This window comes from Scyliorhinus torazame, chromosome 14 (genome assembly GCF_047496885.1).
Source record: "Scyliorhinus torazame isolate Kashiwa2021f chromosome 14, sScyTor2.1, whole genome shotgun sequence".
Taxonomy (NCBI): domain Eukaryota; kingdom Metazoa; phylum Chordata; class Chondrichthyes; order Carcharhiniformes; family Scyliorhinidae; genus Scyliorhinus; species Scyliorhinus torazame.
In genome coordinates this window covers 191,517,367-191,536,464 of record NC_092720.1, presented here as the reverse complement: position 1 = coordinate 191,536,464, position 19,098 = coordinate 191,517,367, and the positions used below count along the sequence as shown (strand labels likewise).

At 50.2% G+C, this 19,098-nt stretch overlaps 1 protein-coding gene across 1 annotated transcript in view; it reads left to right on the top strand.

Moving 5' to 3' along the window:
- LOC140389101 (uncharacterized) overlaps positions 1–19,098 on the top strand; it is a 306,705-nt gene that overhangs the window by 186,649 nt on the left and 100,958 nt on the right. Inside the window, exons 36-37 of the mRNA XM_072473261.1 lie at positions 1,121–1,156; positions 10,603–10,629. Of these exons, the coding sequence (XP_072329362.1) occupies positions 1,121–1,156; positions 10,603–10,629 (63 nt within the window). The remainder of the gene's footprint in view (positions 1–1,120; positions 1,157–10,602; positions 10,630–19,098) is intronic.

Here is a 19,098-nt window from a genome sequence, read left to right as displayed (position 1 = left end):
AGCTCCTCCCACAGGAGAATCAAATGACTCGGAGGAGAAGCTCGCTTGTTCCTGAAGACTCCGCCTCCTTTGCAGTCGAGCTGCCCACCGTTCTGCTCTTTGGGCATTAATGAAGCGAATAAATGACCAGGTCCCGCCGAATTAAAGAAATAATCAATTTACATAAATACAGCACATTTCATGACCACAAGAAGTCCCCAAAGCGCTTCGGAGATATTTAATTTTGGAATTTACTGTAGCTGCAAAGTCAGAAATTGTATCAGTAATGCGGACGGCAAGATGCCGCGAACAGCAATGTGATAACAACTATATTATAAAGGTTTAATAATGTTGGAGTAATTTTACCCAAGGTAATGGTAATAACTTCCCACTCTTGGTCGGCACGGTGGAGCAGTGATTAGCACTGCTGCTTACGGCGCTGAGAACCCAGGTTAGATCCCGGCCCCGGGGCGCTGTCTGTGTGTAAGTTTCACATTCTGCCCGTGTCTGCTTGCATCTCACCCCCACATCCCAAAGATGTGCAGGTTAGGTGGATTTCCCATTTATTAGAAAAAAATGTAATTGGGTACTCTAAATTAAAAAGAGCTTCTCGCTCTTTCCCGGAATAGCACCAGGCGATAATGTACGTTTCCTGGAGTTTTGAGGTTCCATTCCAAAGATGTCACTCGTGAATCTGCGGCGCTCTCCCTCTCTCGCTCGACACTGCACCAGAGTGGCAACCTAAGTGTTATAACCCTCACGAGACCCACGGAGGGAATCCATTAGCCTCTCCGTGAGGCTTGTAGAATACGAGCTGCGCCGCTGAGTGGCGGGGACCCACCAGCGCAGTAATTGATTCGGGACACAAAAGCGGCCCAGATAGAAGCCTAGAGCGGTGACCTGTAAATAAGTCGCTTTAATGATAAATCCATTTCGTTATACGCTCGTGCCTGACTTCTCGGTGACCACCAAACTAAGTTTGTGCGTTCCAGTTTCTGAAATAGTTGGAATGAGATCAATAACGTTTCCTGCTAATAGGTTGTGGGGATTTCGGCTCTTTAGCCTAAAAAATCTGAAAGGTCTTGTGATGCTATGCCTGCAGTAAAATGGCCGAAAATAAACAACATACGTTTGTTTGCAGAACTCCAGAAATTACAACAAATTCTTGAGGCTGTGGGTAAGACATAGCGTGCAATTTACACGACAGAGAGAACATTATATTAAACGCCCTTGCACGGTTTCGCACAATCTGTGGTTGAATCAAAGGTATTAAATATTCATTGCATATCTAATGCGTACAGTGAACTATGGAATTCTGTTCATAAGGCTCGCGTTATTTTTATAGAACAAAAAACAATCTAGAATAATGCAGAAATTAACTGGAAGAGAGCAATTTTCTTTGTTTTTTTGAAAATCTTTTTATTGGCTTTTCTCATATTTATAAACAGTTGTTACTTATATACATTACATTTTTCTAGCCCGCGCTAATTTGCATTATTGTACACAGAGGTGTGTTTTGTCTTTCTAATGGCTAACTGTACCTACTATTTGCTGCCCTCTGAATCGGTCTATGATATCCCCCCTTCCTCCCCCCCCCCCCCCCCCACCCCCATTGGTTTCAGCACCCTTCCTCTTCTCTTGTGATTTCCCCATTTTTCTCTCTCACCCCCTCCCCCGCCCCCCTCCCCCGGGTTACGCAGTCCTTTGGTTCTTCATCTTTTCTTTCTTTTTCTTTTCCCTGTCTCCCTCCTCGTTGCTGGACTCGAACAGGTTTTGGAACAGGCCGACGAACTGCCCCAAGTATCCAGGACGCCTTCCTCTGACCCTCGGATGGCGTACTTAATCTTCCCTGGTTGGAGAAATTCCGAGATGTCAGAGAGCCAGTCTGCAGCTTTGGATGGTGCTGCCGATCGCCAGACGAGCAGGATTCTCCGGCGTGCGATTAGGGAAGCGAAAGCAAGGGCGTTGGCCCCGTTCCCCATGTGTAGCTCTGGCTGCTCCGATACCCCGAAGATTGCCACTGTTGGGCATGGCTTCACCCTCACCCCACAACCTTGGACATTGCCTCGGAGAAGGCTGTCCAGAACCCAGCAAGTTTGGGACAAGCTTATTGTCTCTTTGCGGAGGAAGTGCGTTATTTGGAGATATCTCAATTCCTGTCCTCTTGCTAGTTTCCACTTCCATGTCAGCTCATCCAGTGTCGCCAGTCTGCGCCCTGTGTAGAAGTCCCCGACCGTTAGTTTGACCCCGTCCCGTCTCCATCTTTTGAAGGTGGTATCTAGCATGGTTATGCGGAATCTGTGATTGACGGAGATGGGGGCCATAAGGGACATTTTGGTTATCCCGAAGTGCTATCTCAACTGGGTCCACGTTCTCAGTGTGGCCGCTACGACTGGGTTTGTCGCATACCTTGTTGGGGAGGATAGGAGTGCTGCTGTGGCCAGAGCCCGGAGGTTTTTCCCTTCACAGGATGTCTCCTCCATTTGTACCCAATCTGTGTCGGGTTTTGTACCCACCCCCTCACCTTTTTTGCCGTTGATGCCCAGTGGTCGTATTGTAAGTTCGGTAGAGCCAGGCCCACTCTGACTTTCCCCCTTTCCAGTGTCGGTTTGGGAATTGTCGGGTTCTTGCCTCTCCACCCACCCCGCACCCCAACCCCCCCCCCCCCCCCCCACCCCGCAACACACACACACACAAACGCCATGATTAGCCTGTCTATGTTTTCGAAAAAGGCTTTGTGGATGAAGATCGTGATGGATCTAAACAGGAAGAGGAACCTTGGCAGTACGTTCATCTTGATCGTCTGCACTCTTCCCGCCAGGGAAAGTTGGAGTGAGCCCCACCATTGAACATCTTTTCTTACTTCCTCCACCAGGCTGGTCAGGTTCCACTTGTGGATCTGTGTCCAGCCTCTGGCTATTTGGATCCCCAGGTAACGGAATCTGTTCTGGGCCGTTATGAACGGGAGCCCGTTCAGCTCTGTCCCTCCTCCTATGGATTCACTGGGAATGCCTCGCTTTTGCCCAGGTTACGTTTGTAGGCCGAGAAGGTTCCAAACACTTTCAGTATTTGCAGTATTACCTTCTGTGGCTTTGAGATGTAGAGGCACAGGTCATCTGCATAGAGTGAGACTCTGCTCTCTGTCTCCTCTCTGGATTCCCTTCCAGCTTTTTGCGTCCGGCAGGGCTATAGGCAGAGGTTCGATCGCTAGCGCGAACAAGAGTGGGGACAGGGGCAGCCCTGTCTTGTTCCTCTCTGTAGCTGGAAGTATTCCGAGTTGGTGGTGTTAATTCAGACACTCGCTTTGGGAGCATTGTACAGGAGCCTCACCCAGGCGGTGAATCCCACTCCTACCCCAAACCATTGGAGGAGGTAGCTCCATTCGACTCTGCGACATTTTCTGCGTCCAGGGAGACGGTCACGTCTGGTGTTGTCTTCCTGGCGGGGGGGGGGGGGGGGGGGGTCATTATCACATTCAACAGCCACCTGATGTTCGCTGTGAGCTGGCTTCCCTTAAAGCTCATTTGGTCCTCTGCGACTCCCTCTGGTACGTAGCCCCCCAGCCTTTTGGCCAGGACCTTTGCGAGTATTTTCACATCCATGTTCAGCAGTGAAATGGGTCTGTATGATCCACATTCCGTGAGGTCTTTATCTTTTTTGGGTATTAGTGAGATTGTGGCCTGCGCTAGCGTTGGGGGCAGGGTGCTCCCTGCCGGCGAGTCCGCGAACATGTCCCTTAGGTGGGGCCAGGACCGGTGCAAATTTTTTGTAGAAATCCGCCGGGAACCCGTCGGGTCCCTGTGCCTTCCCCGCTTGCATGGAGCTGATGCTCTCCATGATTTCTCCCAGGTTCATTGGTGCTTCCAGCCCCCCTCCCATCTGTCTTCCCCAGCACTGGTAGTTCCAGTCTGTCTGTGAACTGTTTCATTCCCGCATCCCCGTCGGGGGGCTCGGAGTTGAATAGTCTCCGGTAGAAGATCTTGAATGCCCGATTAACCTCCTTTGGCTCTGTACCTTTTTGCCTTTGCTATCCTTAACCTGCACTATTTCCCTCGTGGCTGCCTGCTTTCTGAGATGGTGAGCCTCTAGGCTGCCAGCCTTGTCTCCGTGTTCGTAGAAGGCCCCCGTGCCTGGCCGAGTTGGTATACTGCTTTCCTAGTGGATAGCAGGTTAAAATCCATTTGCAGCTTTTCTTCTCTCCGCCAGTAGCTCTACAGTCGGGGCCTCGGAGTACTTCCTCTCAACTTCCAGAATGAAGTCCACTAGCTGTTGCCTGGCCACCATCTCTTCCCTATCTCTACTTGTCTTGTAGGCTATGTTCTCTCCTCTGATCACGGCCTTCAATGCCTCCCAAAACGTGGTGAGACCACTCAGTTTTGGTTGTTACTGACGTAATCGCCTATGGCCTGTGATATATTTTGGCAAATAGCCATGTCAGCCAGGAGGTCCGTGTCCGGCCTCCATGTGGGGTGCAGGGCCTGTCGTGTTGGGTGTCCTGATCCACAAATGAGCTAACACGGCTGTAGATGGTACAACTTGATTTTATTATGTTAACTGACAGATGCAACTAACTATAGACTTGGGTACGTTCACTACCAGCTAACCTATGGAACTAGCTCTATCACTAATGTTGGTGAGGCGCTCAGTACATTGTCCATGTCTCAATGTCACGCTGCAAGCTCTGTGTCCCGAGCTGTCTCCTACCAGAGTGAGTGGGAACTCTCGTGTTCCCCCTTTTATAGTGCGTGTGCTCTTACTAGTGATTGGCTGCAATGTTGTGTGTGTGCTGGTTGGTCCAAATGCCTGTCAATCAATGTGTGTGTGATTGCACCATGATATGTTGATCTAGATATCATGACAGGGCCCGGCCTGTCTCCAACCTCACATCCATATAATGTGGAGCGTGGTCGGAGATAACGATCGCAGAGTAGTCCGTTCCCATGATCCCTGGAAGTACCGATTTGCCCACTGCAAAGAAGTTGATACGGGTGTATAGCTTGTGCACCTGCGAACAGAACGAGAACTCCTTTTCTCCCGGGTGCAGGAACCTCCATGTGTCCACCGCCCCCATCTGTTCCATGAAGGCCCCTGGCTCCCTAGCCATGTCAGAAATTTTCCCCATTCTGGGGTTTGATCAGCCGGTCAGCGGGTCCAGCACGCAGTTAAAGCTGCCCCCCATAATCAGTCGGTGTGTGTCAAGGTCTGGGAGTTCCGCCATGGTTTTCTTTATTAATTCTGAGTCGTCCCAGTTGGGAGCTTAGACATTTACCAGTACAACCGGTGCCCCTTCCAGGACACTGCTGACCATGATGTACCTTCCCCCTGGGTCGGTTACTGCCCTGGTTCCTGTAAACCACATCCTTTTGCTAATTAATATTGCTACCTCCCTAGCCCTCGTCCCATGGCATGAGTGGTACGTCTGTCCCACCCAGCCCTTCCTTACCACCAGGCAGTCCTTCTCCCTCAGGTGCATCTCTTGTTGGTAGATTATGTCTGCTTTTAGGTGTCTTCAGTGGGCGAACACTCAGGGTCTTTTCACTGGACCGTTGAGCCCCCTTCCATTCCAGGTAATCATCCTGGTGGGGGGGGGGGGGGTCTGACCCCCCTCCCCCCCGGTCCTGTGGGATCACCCACAGTTACCTGGTGGATGCGCCCCTGCACTCCAGGGTTTCCCTTTGCTAGGCAACGTCCAAAATGGCCAGGGTCACCGCTCTCACCATGCCCCAGCGCTCAGGGGGCACCCAATGTGGCCACCAGTTGTGTGTACGCCACACAGTTGCGGCCTGCGATCCGGGATCTTCCTCTGTCCTGATGGCCTCTCGAGTGGCTGTTTTCAGCGCCCTCTTTGTTCCTCGCCCTGCTCCATGCCCACCGAGGCCTATGTCTGTACTACTTCACGATCTCACCCTTCTGTTTGCTTTTCGTTTGTTCTGAGTTCTCCCCCAGACTCCTCTCTCCGCACTAGCCGCTGTCCCTTTGTCCCCCCACCCCCCGTTCTCAGCCCCCCTTCTGCCCCACCTTCCTTGTGCCAGGCGCTGCTCCCCCCTGAGAGAGGCGCCGTGGCCCTCCTTCCTTCCTGCTCTCCCGTGCTGGCCCTCCTCGCTAGTACAGTGGCCCTCTTCCCAGTATTCGCCAAGTTCTGTCCCTGTTTAACCTTTCTCCTATTGGCCCTAGTCTCACCCTCTTGTTTGCTTTCCTCACCCTCAATTCCCTCGCTCCACTCCCACCGATTGCATTGAGAGAGGAGACAGTCTCTGAAACAAGACAGCACGGTGCCGCACAAGGCATACCACACATGTGCACAGTTCATGAGTCAATTGTCATTGTTTGCGTTCTGCCCTCCGCTCTTTGTTCTGGTTTTCCCTTCCTTTTCCGTCCCCATGTCTTTCATTGCGGTTGCGTGTGCTCCTCTCCCAGCTTGTTCGCTCTAACGAACGTATCAGCCGCCGCTGGGGTGTTAAAATACAGCTCTTTCCCCTTAAATGTTACCCAGAGTTTGGCCGGGAATAACATCTCAAATTTTACCTTGCTTTTGTTCAGTGCCCATTTTGCCTTGTTGAATTCAGCCTTCTTTTAAGGCAGGTCTGCCCCAATGTCCTGATACACCCTTATGGTCTTCCCTTCCCACGTTCTCTGTTTCGCTTGCCGTGCCCACTTTAGGATTCTCACCCGGTCTTGGCAGCGGTGCAGCTTTGCAATAATTGCTCTGGGCTGGTCCCCAGCTTTGGGCTTGGATCGTAGCGACCTGTGTCTATTTCCAGTGGGTTTGGGAATACCTCGTTTCCACTAGCTTGCCCATCATTTGGGTGTTGTAGCCTGTTGGGTCTCTGCCCTCTATCCCCTCAGGCAGACCCACTATTTTAATGTTCTGCCATGTGGACCTATTTTCCTGGTCCTCCAGTTTCGCTCTTAGGCTCCCCTGGGCCGTACTAACCTTTTGACCTCGGCTTCTAGGGTTATCACCCTGTCACTCTGGTCCGAGGCGGTCCTCTGCAACTCCAGAATAATTTTTTGCTGCGCCTTCACTTCCCTTTCCAGGCCTTCGATGGTCTGCTGCATTTTGTGCATGCTCTCCTTCATCATTGCCTGGAGCTCCGACCAGAGCGCCTCCTTTATGCTGGTGGCTGCGTCCTGCTCACGCTCTGCTGCTTGGTCCGTCATCGTTTTCCCCTTCGGGCTCGCCTGTACCTCCGTCTCGTCTTGTGGGGCCGCCTGCCTGCGTGTCCCCCGCTCATGCGCCTTACCCTGGCTGCTGCTCCTGCTTGCGTCTCGCTGTCCCTTCATCTTGATGTTTTTCTTTCCTCCAGCCATCTGTCTGCCTCTGCTTCTTTCCCCGCTGCTGTTCCTTACCCTGGGGTTGCTCTCTCTTCCGCCTCTCCTCTGCTCTCGCTGGCTTGCCTCAGGCTTCGGGGTTTCCCTTTTTGTTTGTTGGGGGGCGGGGGGGGCGTGGTTGGTTACCTTCCTCACTACCTTCCTTTCTCGCTTTGCCTCTTTATTTATTTATTTACTTGTATTTTCCCCTTCTCCTTCTCTTTTTTTTCCCTTTCCTTCTCACAACGTCAGGAGGGTTTGGGAGAGAAGTTTCCTGGTGCAGATGGAGTCCCTTTATGTCTCGCCTCTCACCACGTGGTCCCTGCCGCTCCGTTGCCGGGTGGGGGGGTGGGGGGGAGGGTATGTGTGTGTGTCTCTCTCTCCTGGTCGTTGGCACCGCTGGCTCCCCTCCCGAGCGCTTGAGTCTCTGGCTTTGCGGTCCGGGCTGCCGCTTCTGTTCTGCCGCCCACGTTCTGGGGTGTTCGGTCGGGCAGGCTCGCAGGCTTGCAGACTCGCGCTCTTCGGCGCTCGTTCTGTTCGGGGACGCGACTCTCCTCGGCCGCTTCTGAGCCTCAGGTTCCGTTTCCTCCCGTACCTTTTTTTTTATTATCCGGCTTCTCTCGCGGGCCTTAGCTTTTTTTCTTCCTGTTCGTACATACAGGGGAGCGCTACGTGGGTTCTTTCTTTAAAAAAATACAAGAATTAAAATACCCCCGGGACTAAACAAACAAACAAATAAAATCCCTTAAAGTGTAGTCCTTTAGCGGGAGCTGCCCCGTGCACGTCTTCCCCCTACAGAGCTCTACCAGAAGACCCCGGAAGAGTGCATTTAGAAGGGATATCCTGGCAAATTCGGTTCAGCTGAGCAAGCACATTATCCTGATGACTTTAAGTATATTTTCTATATGGTTAAGCGAGGGCAACCAAAGCTAAGCCTCCCAAATGACGATTATATTAGAGAGTCGTATGAAGTAATAAAAATGGAATATAAGGGGTGTCAACTTGTCAACGCAAGAGAACAAACAGACTGAATGTAAAAAGTTAACTGTGCAGCGATGTAGTAAGAGTATAGACGAACATCTAACAGGACAGAGAATCAAAAGGTTGTTCTCGATGCAGATTAAGATCGAACAAAAAAAAATTTTTAAGGGGTTTTGACGGAGTGATGTGCCAGTTAGGGATCAAAATCGAAATGTAAGCAAAAGCTCAGGCTAATGCCCAGGAAACGCCGAGGTTGTCGGGATGCTGGGGGTTGTAAAAATGGAAAGGAGGGCGTACTGGGCGGGTGTGTGTGTGGGGGGGGGGGGGGGGGGGACTAAAACTGTTCAAAGTAGAAAAGGCGCCCAATTCCGATGAGAGGCATCCTAAGTTGCTCCCGGAAGGAAAAGTAGAAAAGATCTTAAACCTAGCCACGTTCTTCCAATTGTCCTTCGGCAAAAAGGCACCGCCAAAGATCTGAGAATTGCAAATACTTTCTTGTCGTCCACAAATGCAGGGCAGGATCAACCTAACTAATTTAGTTACCGTCTGTGGTGAAGAAGTGTTTAGAAGCTGTAATGCGAGAGAAAGATAATAACTTATTAAACAGATATTGTATCAAGAAGGCTAAACAGGTTGAGTAAGGGAAAGTCCTGTTTCACGATTGTGTTTGAGCGTTTGATGAACTGGTAGAGAAGCTGGATGAAGATACTACAGTTGGGAGAACGTATATACACTTACCAAATGCGTTTAATAACCTCGGATATGAAAATTAAACTCCTGGGTCAAAAGGGAGCTAGCTAGCATGGATTCAAAATAGGCTAACGTTTGAAAATTGCTTGTTATTCTACGCTATTTCTTTGGAACTCGAGGGAGGTATATGTTCCACAGTTGCTTGTTCTAGTGCTATTTTTGATATATATTAATGACTTGTATTTCTTGCCGAAACACTATTTAGAAAAAAAAACCATATTATGCAAAAACGGGGAAGTACAGAGAGGAGAAATGTAATAGACGTCAAGACTGGGGCAAAGTAAAAACAACTTCAATGCAGGAAAATACGATATTATTTTTACGAGAATAAACAATAAAAGCTAAATTTCAAAGTGGATGCAGGAGCAGAGAGATACTGAGTGTTTATGCGCAGATCTTTGAACGTAATTGCAGCAGACTAAGTAACTATATTGAATCCTGGAAACAGAGTTATGTGAAATCTATGTGAAGCATGGATGCGACACCAGCTGGTGCAATATATTCAATTTCGGGCAAGCGGCTTTTGGAAGAGCAAAACGGATTTGGAGAAAACACATCACACATTTACAAGACTACCTCCAGCGATAAGTCACGTGGACAGACTAGTGATACTGCAGAAAAGATAAGGGATATTTCTATAAAATTATGAAGATTCTACATGCATAAGTAAAGCCGTAGCCCCAGAAGACCATAAACTGCTTTGCCCTTTGAGGCGGAGAGTTGACTGGTGGTGATTTCACCGGAGGGTCACCAGAGCTCAGGCGACGGGATAGGCTGAGAAGACGGGCCTTCATGAACCGCCTCAGTCGATACGGGAATTGAACCGCCACCGTTGGCCTTGCTCAGCATCACGAACCAACTGTCCAGCGAACTGGGTACCGGGGTCTGGTTTAGCTCAGGTGGCCAGACAGCTGGTTCCTGAGACGCGGCGAGGCTAGCAGCGCACGTGGAATTAACGTACCGCCTGCGGTTATTCATAAAAATCCTGCCTTCTCAACCTTGCCCCCCATCCTGAGATGTGGTGCTCGCAGGCTAGTAACCACCATTCCGCTCTCCACCTCAAATGGAAGAGCAGCCTATGGTCATCCGGGACTATGGTGACTTTACTTTACATTTTACAGTTACGCGCATAAACAGGTTGCAATGGCTGAAGTGTCAAATACCAGACAGCAAAGCTTTAAGGTAATTGGCGAAAGGGGCAGAAGGCTGTACACATTCGATCGATTGCATAGCCTCCTGTGTTCAGCATATCTATGATTCTCTGAAGTAAAAATATCCGAATTAAAAGCGTTAGTTAAGTGACCCATGCAACATGAGCAAAGTGCCACCGGGTGGGTGTGCAGCTGTGCGGTTTAGGTGAATTGATCATGCTCAGTTGCCCCTTAGTGACCAAAGACGTGTAGGTTACGTTAAGGGGTTATTGGGATTGGACGGAGAAGTGAACTTGGGTGGCGTGCTCTTTCAGGGGTCCAATGGCCTCTTCTGCACTGTATGGATACTGTGAGAAACTTTAGGTAGCAGTTAAGGTTACATCACCTACTTATCTAATTCCTTTCCTACCTTCTATGTCTTCTCTCTCAGAGCAACTACTGCGTATGAAAGATGAAGGTAAGCTATTTTCTGTATTTAGTTAATTTCTTCCGTGGTATTCCAGTGGTGCGAAAATGAGGTGGAATTAATTTTGATTTTATGCCAATGCTTAAGGTAGGTAATAGTGAGCAATCAGCTGGTTTCATAAGAACAAAGAAAGGTACAGCACAGGAACAGGCCCTTCGGCCCTCAAAGCCTGCGCCAATCATGCCGCCCATCCAAACTAAAATCTTCTGCACTTCCGGGGTCCGTATCCCTCAATTCCCATCCCATTCATGTATTTGTCAAGATGCCCCTTAAATGTTACTCTCGTCCCTGTTTCCACCACCTCCTCCGGCAGCGAATTTCAGGCACCCACTACCCTCTGTGTAAAAAAACTTGCCTCATACATCTCCTCTAAACCTTACCCCTCGCACCTTAAACCTATGCCCCCTAGTAATTGACCTCTCTACCCTGGGAAAAACTGTCTATGCCCCTCATAATTTTGTAGACCTGTATCAGGTCGCCCCTCAACCTCCATAGTTCCAGTGAGAACAACCCGAGTCTATTCAACGTCTCCTCATAGCTAATGCCCTCCATACCAGACAATACCTGGTAAATCGCTCCTGCACCCTCTCTAAGGCCTCAACATCCTTCCGGTAGTGTGGCGACCAGAATTGAACACTATAATCCAAGTTTGGCATAAGGTTCTTTACAGCTGCAAATTGACTTGCCAATTTTTATACTCACTGCCCTGGCCAATGAAGGCAAGCATGCCTTAGGCCTTCTTGACTGCCTTCTCCACCTATATTGCCCCTTTCAGTGACCTGTGGACCTGTACACCTCGATCTCTCTGACTGTCAATACTCTTGAGGGTTCTACCATTCACTGTATATTCCCGACCTGCATTAGTCCTTCCAAAATGCATTACGTCACATTTGTCCGGATTAATCTCCACCTGTCATCTCTCCCCCAAGTCTCCAAATGATCTAAACCTTGCTGTATCCTCTGACAGTCCTCATCGCTATCCGTAATTCCACCAACCTTTTTGGCATCTGCAAACTCACTAACCAGACCAGTTACATGTTCCTTCAAATCTTTTATATATACTATGACCAGCAAAGGTCCTAGCACTGATCCCTGCGGAACACCACTAGTCACAGCCCTCCAATCAGAAAAGCACCCTTCCATTGCTACTCTCTGCCTTCTGTGACCTAGCCAGTCTGTATCCATCTTGCCAGCTCACACCTAATCCTGCGTGACTTCACCTTTTGTACCAGTCTGCCATGAGGGACCTTGTCAAAGGCCTTACTAAAGTCCATATAGACAACATCCACTGCCCTACCTGCAACAATCATCTTTGTGACCTCCTCGAAAACTCTATCAAGTTACAGTAAGAAGTCTTACAACACCAGGTTAAAGTCCAACAGGTTTGTTTCGATGACACTAGCTTTCGGAGTGCTGCTCCTTCCTCAGGTGAATGAAGAGGTATGTTCCAGAAACACATATATAGACAAATTCAAAGATGCCAAACAATGCTTGGAATGCGACCATTAGCAGGTGATTAAATCTTTACAGATCCAGAGATGGGGTGACCCCAGGTTAAAGAGGTGTGAATTGCATCAAGCCAGGACAATTGGTAGGATTTCGCAGGCCAGATGGTGGGGGATGAATGTAATGCGACATGAATCCCAGGTCCCAGTTGAGGCCGCACTCATGTGTGCGGAACTTGGCTATAAGTTTCTGCTCGGCGATTCTGCGTTGTCGCGCATCCTGAAGGACGCCTTGGAGAACGCTCACCCGGAGATCAGAGGCTGAATGCCCTTGAGCAATTCAGCCTCTGATCTCCGGGTAAGCGTTCTCCAAGGCGTCCTTCAGGACGCGCGACAACGCAGAATCGCCGAGCAGAAACTTATAGCCAAGTTCCGCACACATGAGTGCGGCCTCAACCGGGACCTGGGATTCATGTCGCATTACATTCATCCCCCACCATCTGGCCTGCGAAATCCTACCAACTGTCCTGGCTTGATGCAATTCACACCTCTTTAACCTGGGGTCACCCCATCTCTGGATCTGTAAAGATTTAATCACCTGCTAATGGTCGCATTCCAAGCATTGTTTGGCATCTTTGAATTTGTCTATATATGTGTTTCTGGAACATACCTCTTCATTCACCTGAGGAAGGAGCAGCGCTCCGAAAGCTAGTGACATCGAAACAAACCTGTTGGACTTTAACCTGGTGTTGTAAGACTTCTTACTGTGCTCACCCCAGTCCAGCGCCGGCATCTCCACATCATGTCTATCAAGTTAGTGAGACAGGATCTCCTGTTCACAAAACCGTGCTGCCTCTCGCTGATACGTTCATTTGCTTCCAAATGGGAGTAGATCCTGTCTCGAAGAATTCTCAACAGTAATTTCTCTACCACTGACGTAATGCTCACCGGCCTGTCGTTCCCTGGTTTAATCTTGCTACCCTTCTTAAACAAAGGAACAACATTGGCTATTCTCCAGTCCTCCGGGACATCACCTGAAGGCAGTGAGGACCAAAAGATTTCTGTCAAGGCCTCAGCAATTTCCTCTCTAGCCTCCTTCAGTATTCTGGGGTAGATCCCGTCAGGCCCTGGGGACTTATTTACCTTAATATTTTTCAAGACGCCCAACACCTCGTCTTTTTGGATCACAATGTGACCCAGGCTATCTACACGGCCTTCTCCCGGCTCAATATCCACCAATCCCTTCTGTTTGGTGATTACTGATGCAAAATATTCATTTAGCCCCTCGCCGTTTTCCTCTGGCTCCACACATAGATTCCCTGGCCTATCCTTAAGTTCATAAGTTCATAAGATTTAGGAGCAGAATTAGGACATTTGGCCATTGAGCCTGCTCCACCATTCTATCATAGCTGATATGTTCTCATCTGCTTTCTCTCCCGATGTTTAATTCCACTGAAAAAAGCAGAGTATGCCAGAAATGCTCAGAAGGTCTGACAGAATCTATTGCGAGGGAAGCAGTGTTAAAGTTTAATGTCATGGCCTTTCCTCAGAACCATCTAAGGCCATTCTTAACTTTTTGTTCTACATCTATAATAACTGTGAACCACAAGTATTCCAGAGAATCGTTTTATTGAGCATATTCCTAGTTTGAGCATACCGATACAATCACGTCCGCCTGTTCCTATCTTAGTTGCCAATGCATTTAAAGATTGTTTCTCGGCTTTCTGAGTACGCGTGGACCTCTCTATCGATTGCACATAAAGAGATTGTCTGGACGGTTTTTGAGAGGCAATTTGAATTATTCTACCTTACCGTTGGCTGCTAAAATCCCCACAGTTTTACAAAATATGAAAGGGGAGCTATCAATGAGTGCAGTCTTCAGTAACAATAGCTCAGTTCTTCAAGTTTAATAATTATATATGGCTGTACAATGCCAGAAAGTGCAGCAGGTTAATGTAACGGTAAAACTGTTGAACAGAGGAACTTTGAAGAAACGTCATTGGGAAAGCTATATAACGACTTCCGATGGCGGCCATGGAGGAGTCGGTCGCACATTCGATAGCTCCCGCCTGTAATGGACTTTCGGACATTTTGTCCTCTTTTTTCTTGAATTTTTTTGTGATAAATCGGCGAACTGTGCTACAGTAAGGAGGATTCCATCTCTGGTGTATGGAGAATTGGACCAGAAGTGGCTGTGTGAAACGGCTCAGTCCTGGTAGTGAGAGGCAAGCGGAGCTGGTATCGCAGAACAGCATGGCGGAGGGCAAGTGCCGAGGAGAGACGGATCAGTGGTCGACGGAGCAGCTGAAATGAAATTAAATGAAATGAAATGATGGTGAAGTTTTTGAGGATTGCTTCGCCAAGCTGAAAAAGGATACGCTGGACCCGATCAAGGCTTCGATTGAGCAAGTAGTCTTGAATCAGGAGATCCAGGGGAAAGCGATACGGGAGATCGAGCAAAAGTTATCTGACCAGGAGGACTATATAACCGTGCTGGAGAACAAGGAAAAGGTGCTGGATGATCGCCAGAAGAGGACGCAGGAGAAGCTGGAGGACCTGGAGAATAGGTCCAAGAGGAAGAACCTCAGGATCGTTGGCATCCCTGAAGGCAGTGAAGGATCGGATGCGAGGGCATATGTGACGGACATGCTGGAGAGGTTGATGGGGGCTGAGGCGGTCCCTCGGCCCCTGGAGGTGGATAGAGCACATAGAGCCCTCACGAGGAAGCCCTGGGCGAATGACCCGCCGAGGGCCATGGTGGTACGTTTTCACCGGTTTACAGATAAGGAACACGTCTTGCCGTGGGCCAAGAAAGAACGGAGCAGCAAGTGGGAGAACTTTGAGTTGTGTATTTATCAGGTCCTGGGGGCGGAGCTGTCCAAGAGACGGGCTGGGTTCAATCGGGCAAAGGCGACCCTCTTCACGAAGGAGGCAAAGTTCGGGATGCTGTACCCAGCACGGCTGTGGGTTACGCACTAGGAGCGAGACTTTTATTTTGGGACGCCGGACGATGTATGGGCATTCATTAAAGAAAAGAAGCTGTAGACGATTGAAAGACACTTAAGTTGTGGCGAGGTTTTGTAGCGGTGCCTAGTAATACTGCACTGGTTTTTCAAAAGAAAAAAGATGTCATCTCGTTCTGGGTGAAATTATGGGCTGCGGTGAAGGTTGTAGTATGCTTTGCCTTGCAGGGGTTTGATGGGGGGGGGGGGTCTTCAAGTTCTTTGGGAGACTAGATTTTGCCTGACGGGACGGTCTCGTCACTGGTTTCTGCTAATTGCATCTTTTTGTTTGTTTGTTTTTGCTGCTGTTTACTTACTGGGGAATGTGATGCTGTTAATAGGTTTATTCATGTGGGGGGAGAGGTTCGAACAATAGGGAGACAGACTGTTTGGGGCCAGGGGCGGGGGTTATCGGGATCAGCATAGTTCAGCTGCCTCTCGGGAGCGCAGTGGGGAGTTAAACTTGTGCGTTGCCTGGGGGCCGGGGGGGGGGTGAGGTCTCTGGTGCTTTTTTGCGGGGTGGAAAGGGGGGAGAGACTGCTTTGCTGACAAGGGAGTAACTATTGTCGGGGAATAAATGGGAGATCGGGAGGAGCAGCTGCTCATGGGAGTACTCGGAGAAGCGGGGGGGGGGCGCGGGCCTGGGGCTGGCCTAAAAAGGATGATGGCTAGTCGGCGGGGATGGGGGGGGAAGCCCCCCCCCCCCGTCCAGGCTGATTACGTGGAACGGGAGAGGACTGAATAGGCCGGACAAGAGGGCTTGTGTGTTCACGCATCTAAGGGAACCGAAGGCAGACGTGACTGTGCTGCAGGAGACACATCTTAAGGTCATAGATCAGACGAGATTGAGGAAGGGTTGGGTTAGCCAGTGTTCCACTCAGGGCTGGACACAAAGACCAGGGCGTCGCAAATTTCATCAGTAAGCGAGTGACATTCGAGGCTGGGAGAATCATGTCAGATGAGGGGGGTAGGTACATAATGATGAGCGGAAGGTTGGAGGGTGTACGTGTGCTGCACGTGAACATATGTGCTCCGAATTTGGACGCCGTTGGGTTTATGAGGGGGGTGTTAGGTAGGATCCCGGACTTACATTCGCATAGCCAGATCGGGGGGGGGGAGGGGCTTTAACATGGTCATTGATCCGGAATTGATTCGGTCAACATCTTGGCCAGGGAGGAGGCCGGCTGTGGCAAAGGAATTGAAGGGCTTTATGGCACAGATTGTGTGTGTGTGTGTGTGGGGGGGGGTGGGGGGGGGGGTTATAGACCCATGGAGGTTTATACGGCCGCGGGCGAAGGAGTTTTCATTTTTTTCTCACATTCATAAGGTTTACTCGCGTATTCACTTTTTTGTTCTGAGCAGGGCGCTAATACCGAGGGTGGTGGGGACGGAATGCTCGGCAATTGTAGTCTCGGATCATGCCCCGCAGTGGGTGGATTTGCAGATTGGTGAGGAGAGAGGGCAATGTCCGTTATGGAAGTTGGATCTGGGGTTGCTAGCGGATGAAGCGGTCTGCGGGTGGGTGAATAAGTCCATTCAGAACTATCTGGAAACAAATGACACGGGAGAGATATCTGCGGCGACGGTGTGGGAAGCTCTGAAGGCGGGTGTTAGAGGGGAGCTCATTACGATTCGGTCCCACAGGGTAAAGGGGAATGGGTAGAGAGGGAGAGATTAGTGGAGGAGATACTCCAGGCGGACAGGAGATATGCGGAAGCCCCAGATGCGGGGCTCCTGAGGGATCGGCGGAAGTTTCAAACTATTTTGAGTTGTTGACCACAGGTAAAGCAGTGGAACAGTTCAGGAAGGTAAAAGGGGTGGTTTATGAGTATGGCGAAAAGGCGAGTAGGCTGTTGGTACAACAGCTTAGGAAGAGAGAGGTGGCCAGAGAGATTTGTAGAATGAAGAATAGGGACGCGAACATGGTCTTGGACCCAGGGGGGTGAACAAAGTGTTTAAAGAATTTTACAGTAAATTATATGAGTCGGAACCCCCGGCTGGTGTGGACGAGATGAGGCACTTTTTGGATCGGTGAAGTTTTCGAGGGTGGAGGAGGACCTGGTGGAGGGGCTGGGAGCTCCAATTGAGATGGATGAAGTTATCAAGGGGCTGGAGGGCATGGAGTCGGGCAAAGCTCCAGGGCCGGATGGCTACCCGGTGGAATTTTATAAGAAGGTCTCAGGAATATTGAGCCCACAGCTGGTTAGGAGGATTAACGAGGCTAGAGGGAAGTGAATCCTCCCCCCCCCCCCCCCCGATAATGTTGCAGGCCTCGATTTCACTTATTCTTAAACGGGAGAAGGACCCTGAGCAGTGTGGGTCATAAAGGCCGATCTCGCTTTTGAATGTAGATGCCAAGTTGTTGGCTAAGGTATTGGCCACAAGGATAGAAAACTGTATTCTAGGGGTGATAGAGGAAGGTCAAATGGGCTTCATTTAGGGCAGGAAGCTCAAGGCCAACGTGAGGAGGCTTCTAAATGTTATTATGATGCCCTCAGAGAGAGGGGAGGCAGAGGTGTGGCAGCGATGGATGCGGAGAAGGCCTTTGTTTGGGTGGAGTGGGAGTATCTGTGGGAGGTGCTGTAAAGATGTGGGTTTGGAGAGGGCTTTACTGGCTGGGTGCGGTTGCTCTACCAGGCACCTGTAGCGAGCATACATACGAACCGGCTGGGTTCAGAGTATTTCAAATTACATTGAGGGTCGAGGCAAGGTGCGTCCCCTCTCCGTTACTGTTTGCTCTGGCAACTGGCCATGGCGCTAAGAGCTGCGAGGAACTGTCAGTGGCTGGTTCGAAGGGGGTGGGGGGGGCTCTGCTCTCGCTCTCTGTGGACAATTTGCTTTTGTACATTTCAAACCCGCTGGAGGGGATGGGAGAGGTCATGTGGATCTTAGGGGAATTTGGCAGTTTTTCGAGGTATAAATTTAACATGGGGAAGAGCGAGATGTTCGTGATTCAGGCTGGAGGGCAGGAGGAGAGACTGGGGGAGCTGCCGCTTAGAATGCTAGGGAAGAGCTTTCACTATCTGAGAATCCAGGTGGCTCGGAAATGGGAGGCACTGCATAAGCTTAATCTATCCCGGTTGGTAGAGCAAATGGAAGTGGTCTTTAAGAGTTGGGGCATGCTCCCGTTGTCACTGGCGGGGAGGGTACAGATCGTGAAAATGACGCTCCTCCCCTGATTCTGTTTGTCTTTCAGTGCCTCCCCATCTTCGTCCCTAAGGCCTTTTTCAAGCGGGTGAACAAGATCATCTGGGGCTTTGTGTAGGCGAATAACACCCTGCGGGTGAAGAGAATGTGGTTGGCGCATAGTTGGAGGAGGGTGGGTTGGCGTTGCCGAACTTCTGCCATGATGCGGAAGTGGGTAATGGGGGCGGGGTGGGCATGGGAGGGGTTGAAGGCGGCGTCTTGTAAAGGCACTAGTCTGGGGGCATTGGTAATTGCTCCTCTGCCGTTCTCGCCGGCCTGATACTCCACAGGTCCGGTGGTAGTGGAAGCTCTGAGGATCTGGGGGCAGTGGAGGAGGCATGAGAAGGTGGAGGGTGCGTCGGTCTGGACCCTGATTTGTAACAACCACATGTTTGCACCGGGCAGGCTGGACAACGGGTTCCAGAGCTGGCAGAGGCAGCAATTAGAAGGATGGGGGATCTATTTATCGACGGGAGCTTTCCCAGCTTGAAGGGGCTGGGGGATTAATTGAAACTGCCGCCAGGGAATGGGTTTAGATATTTGCAAGTGCGAGACTTCCTGAGAAAGCGGGTGCCGGCCTTTCTGCTGCTGCCGCCAGGGGGGGATATAGGATAGAGTAGTGCCCGGTACCTGGGTGGGGGACGGGAAAGAGTCGCATATCTACCAGGAGCTGTTGGAGGCGGAGGAAACCCTGGTGGAGGAGCTTAAGGGCAAGTGGAAGGACGAGCTTGATGGACAGTTAGAGACGGGCCTATGGGTGGACGCCCTAAGCAGGGTGAATTCCTCCTCTTCATGTGCCAGGCTTAGCCTAATACAATTTAAGGTGG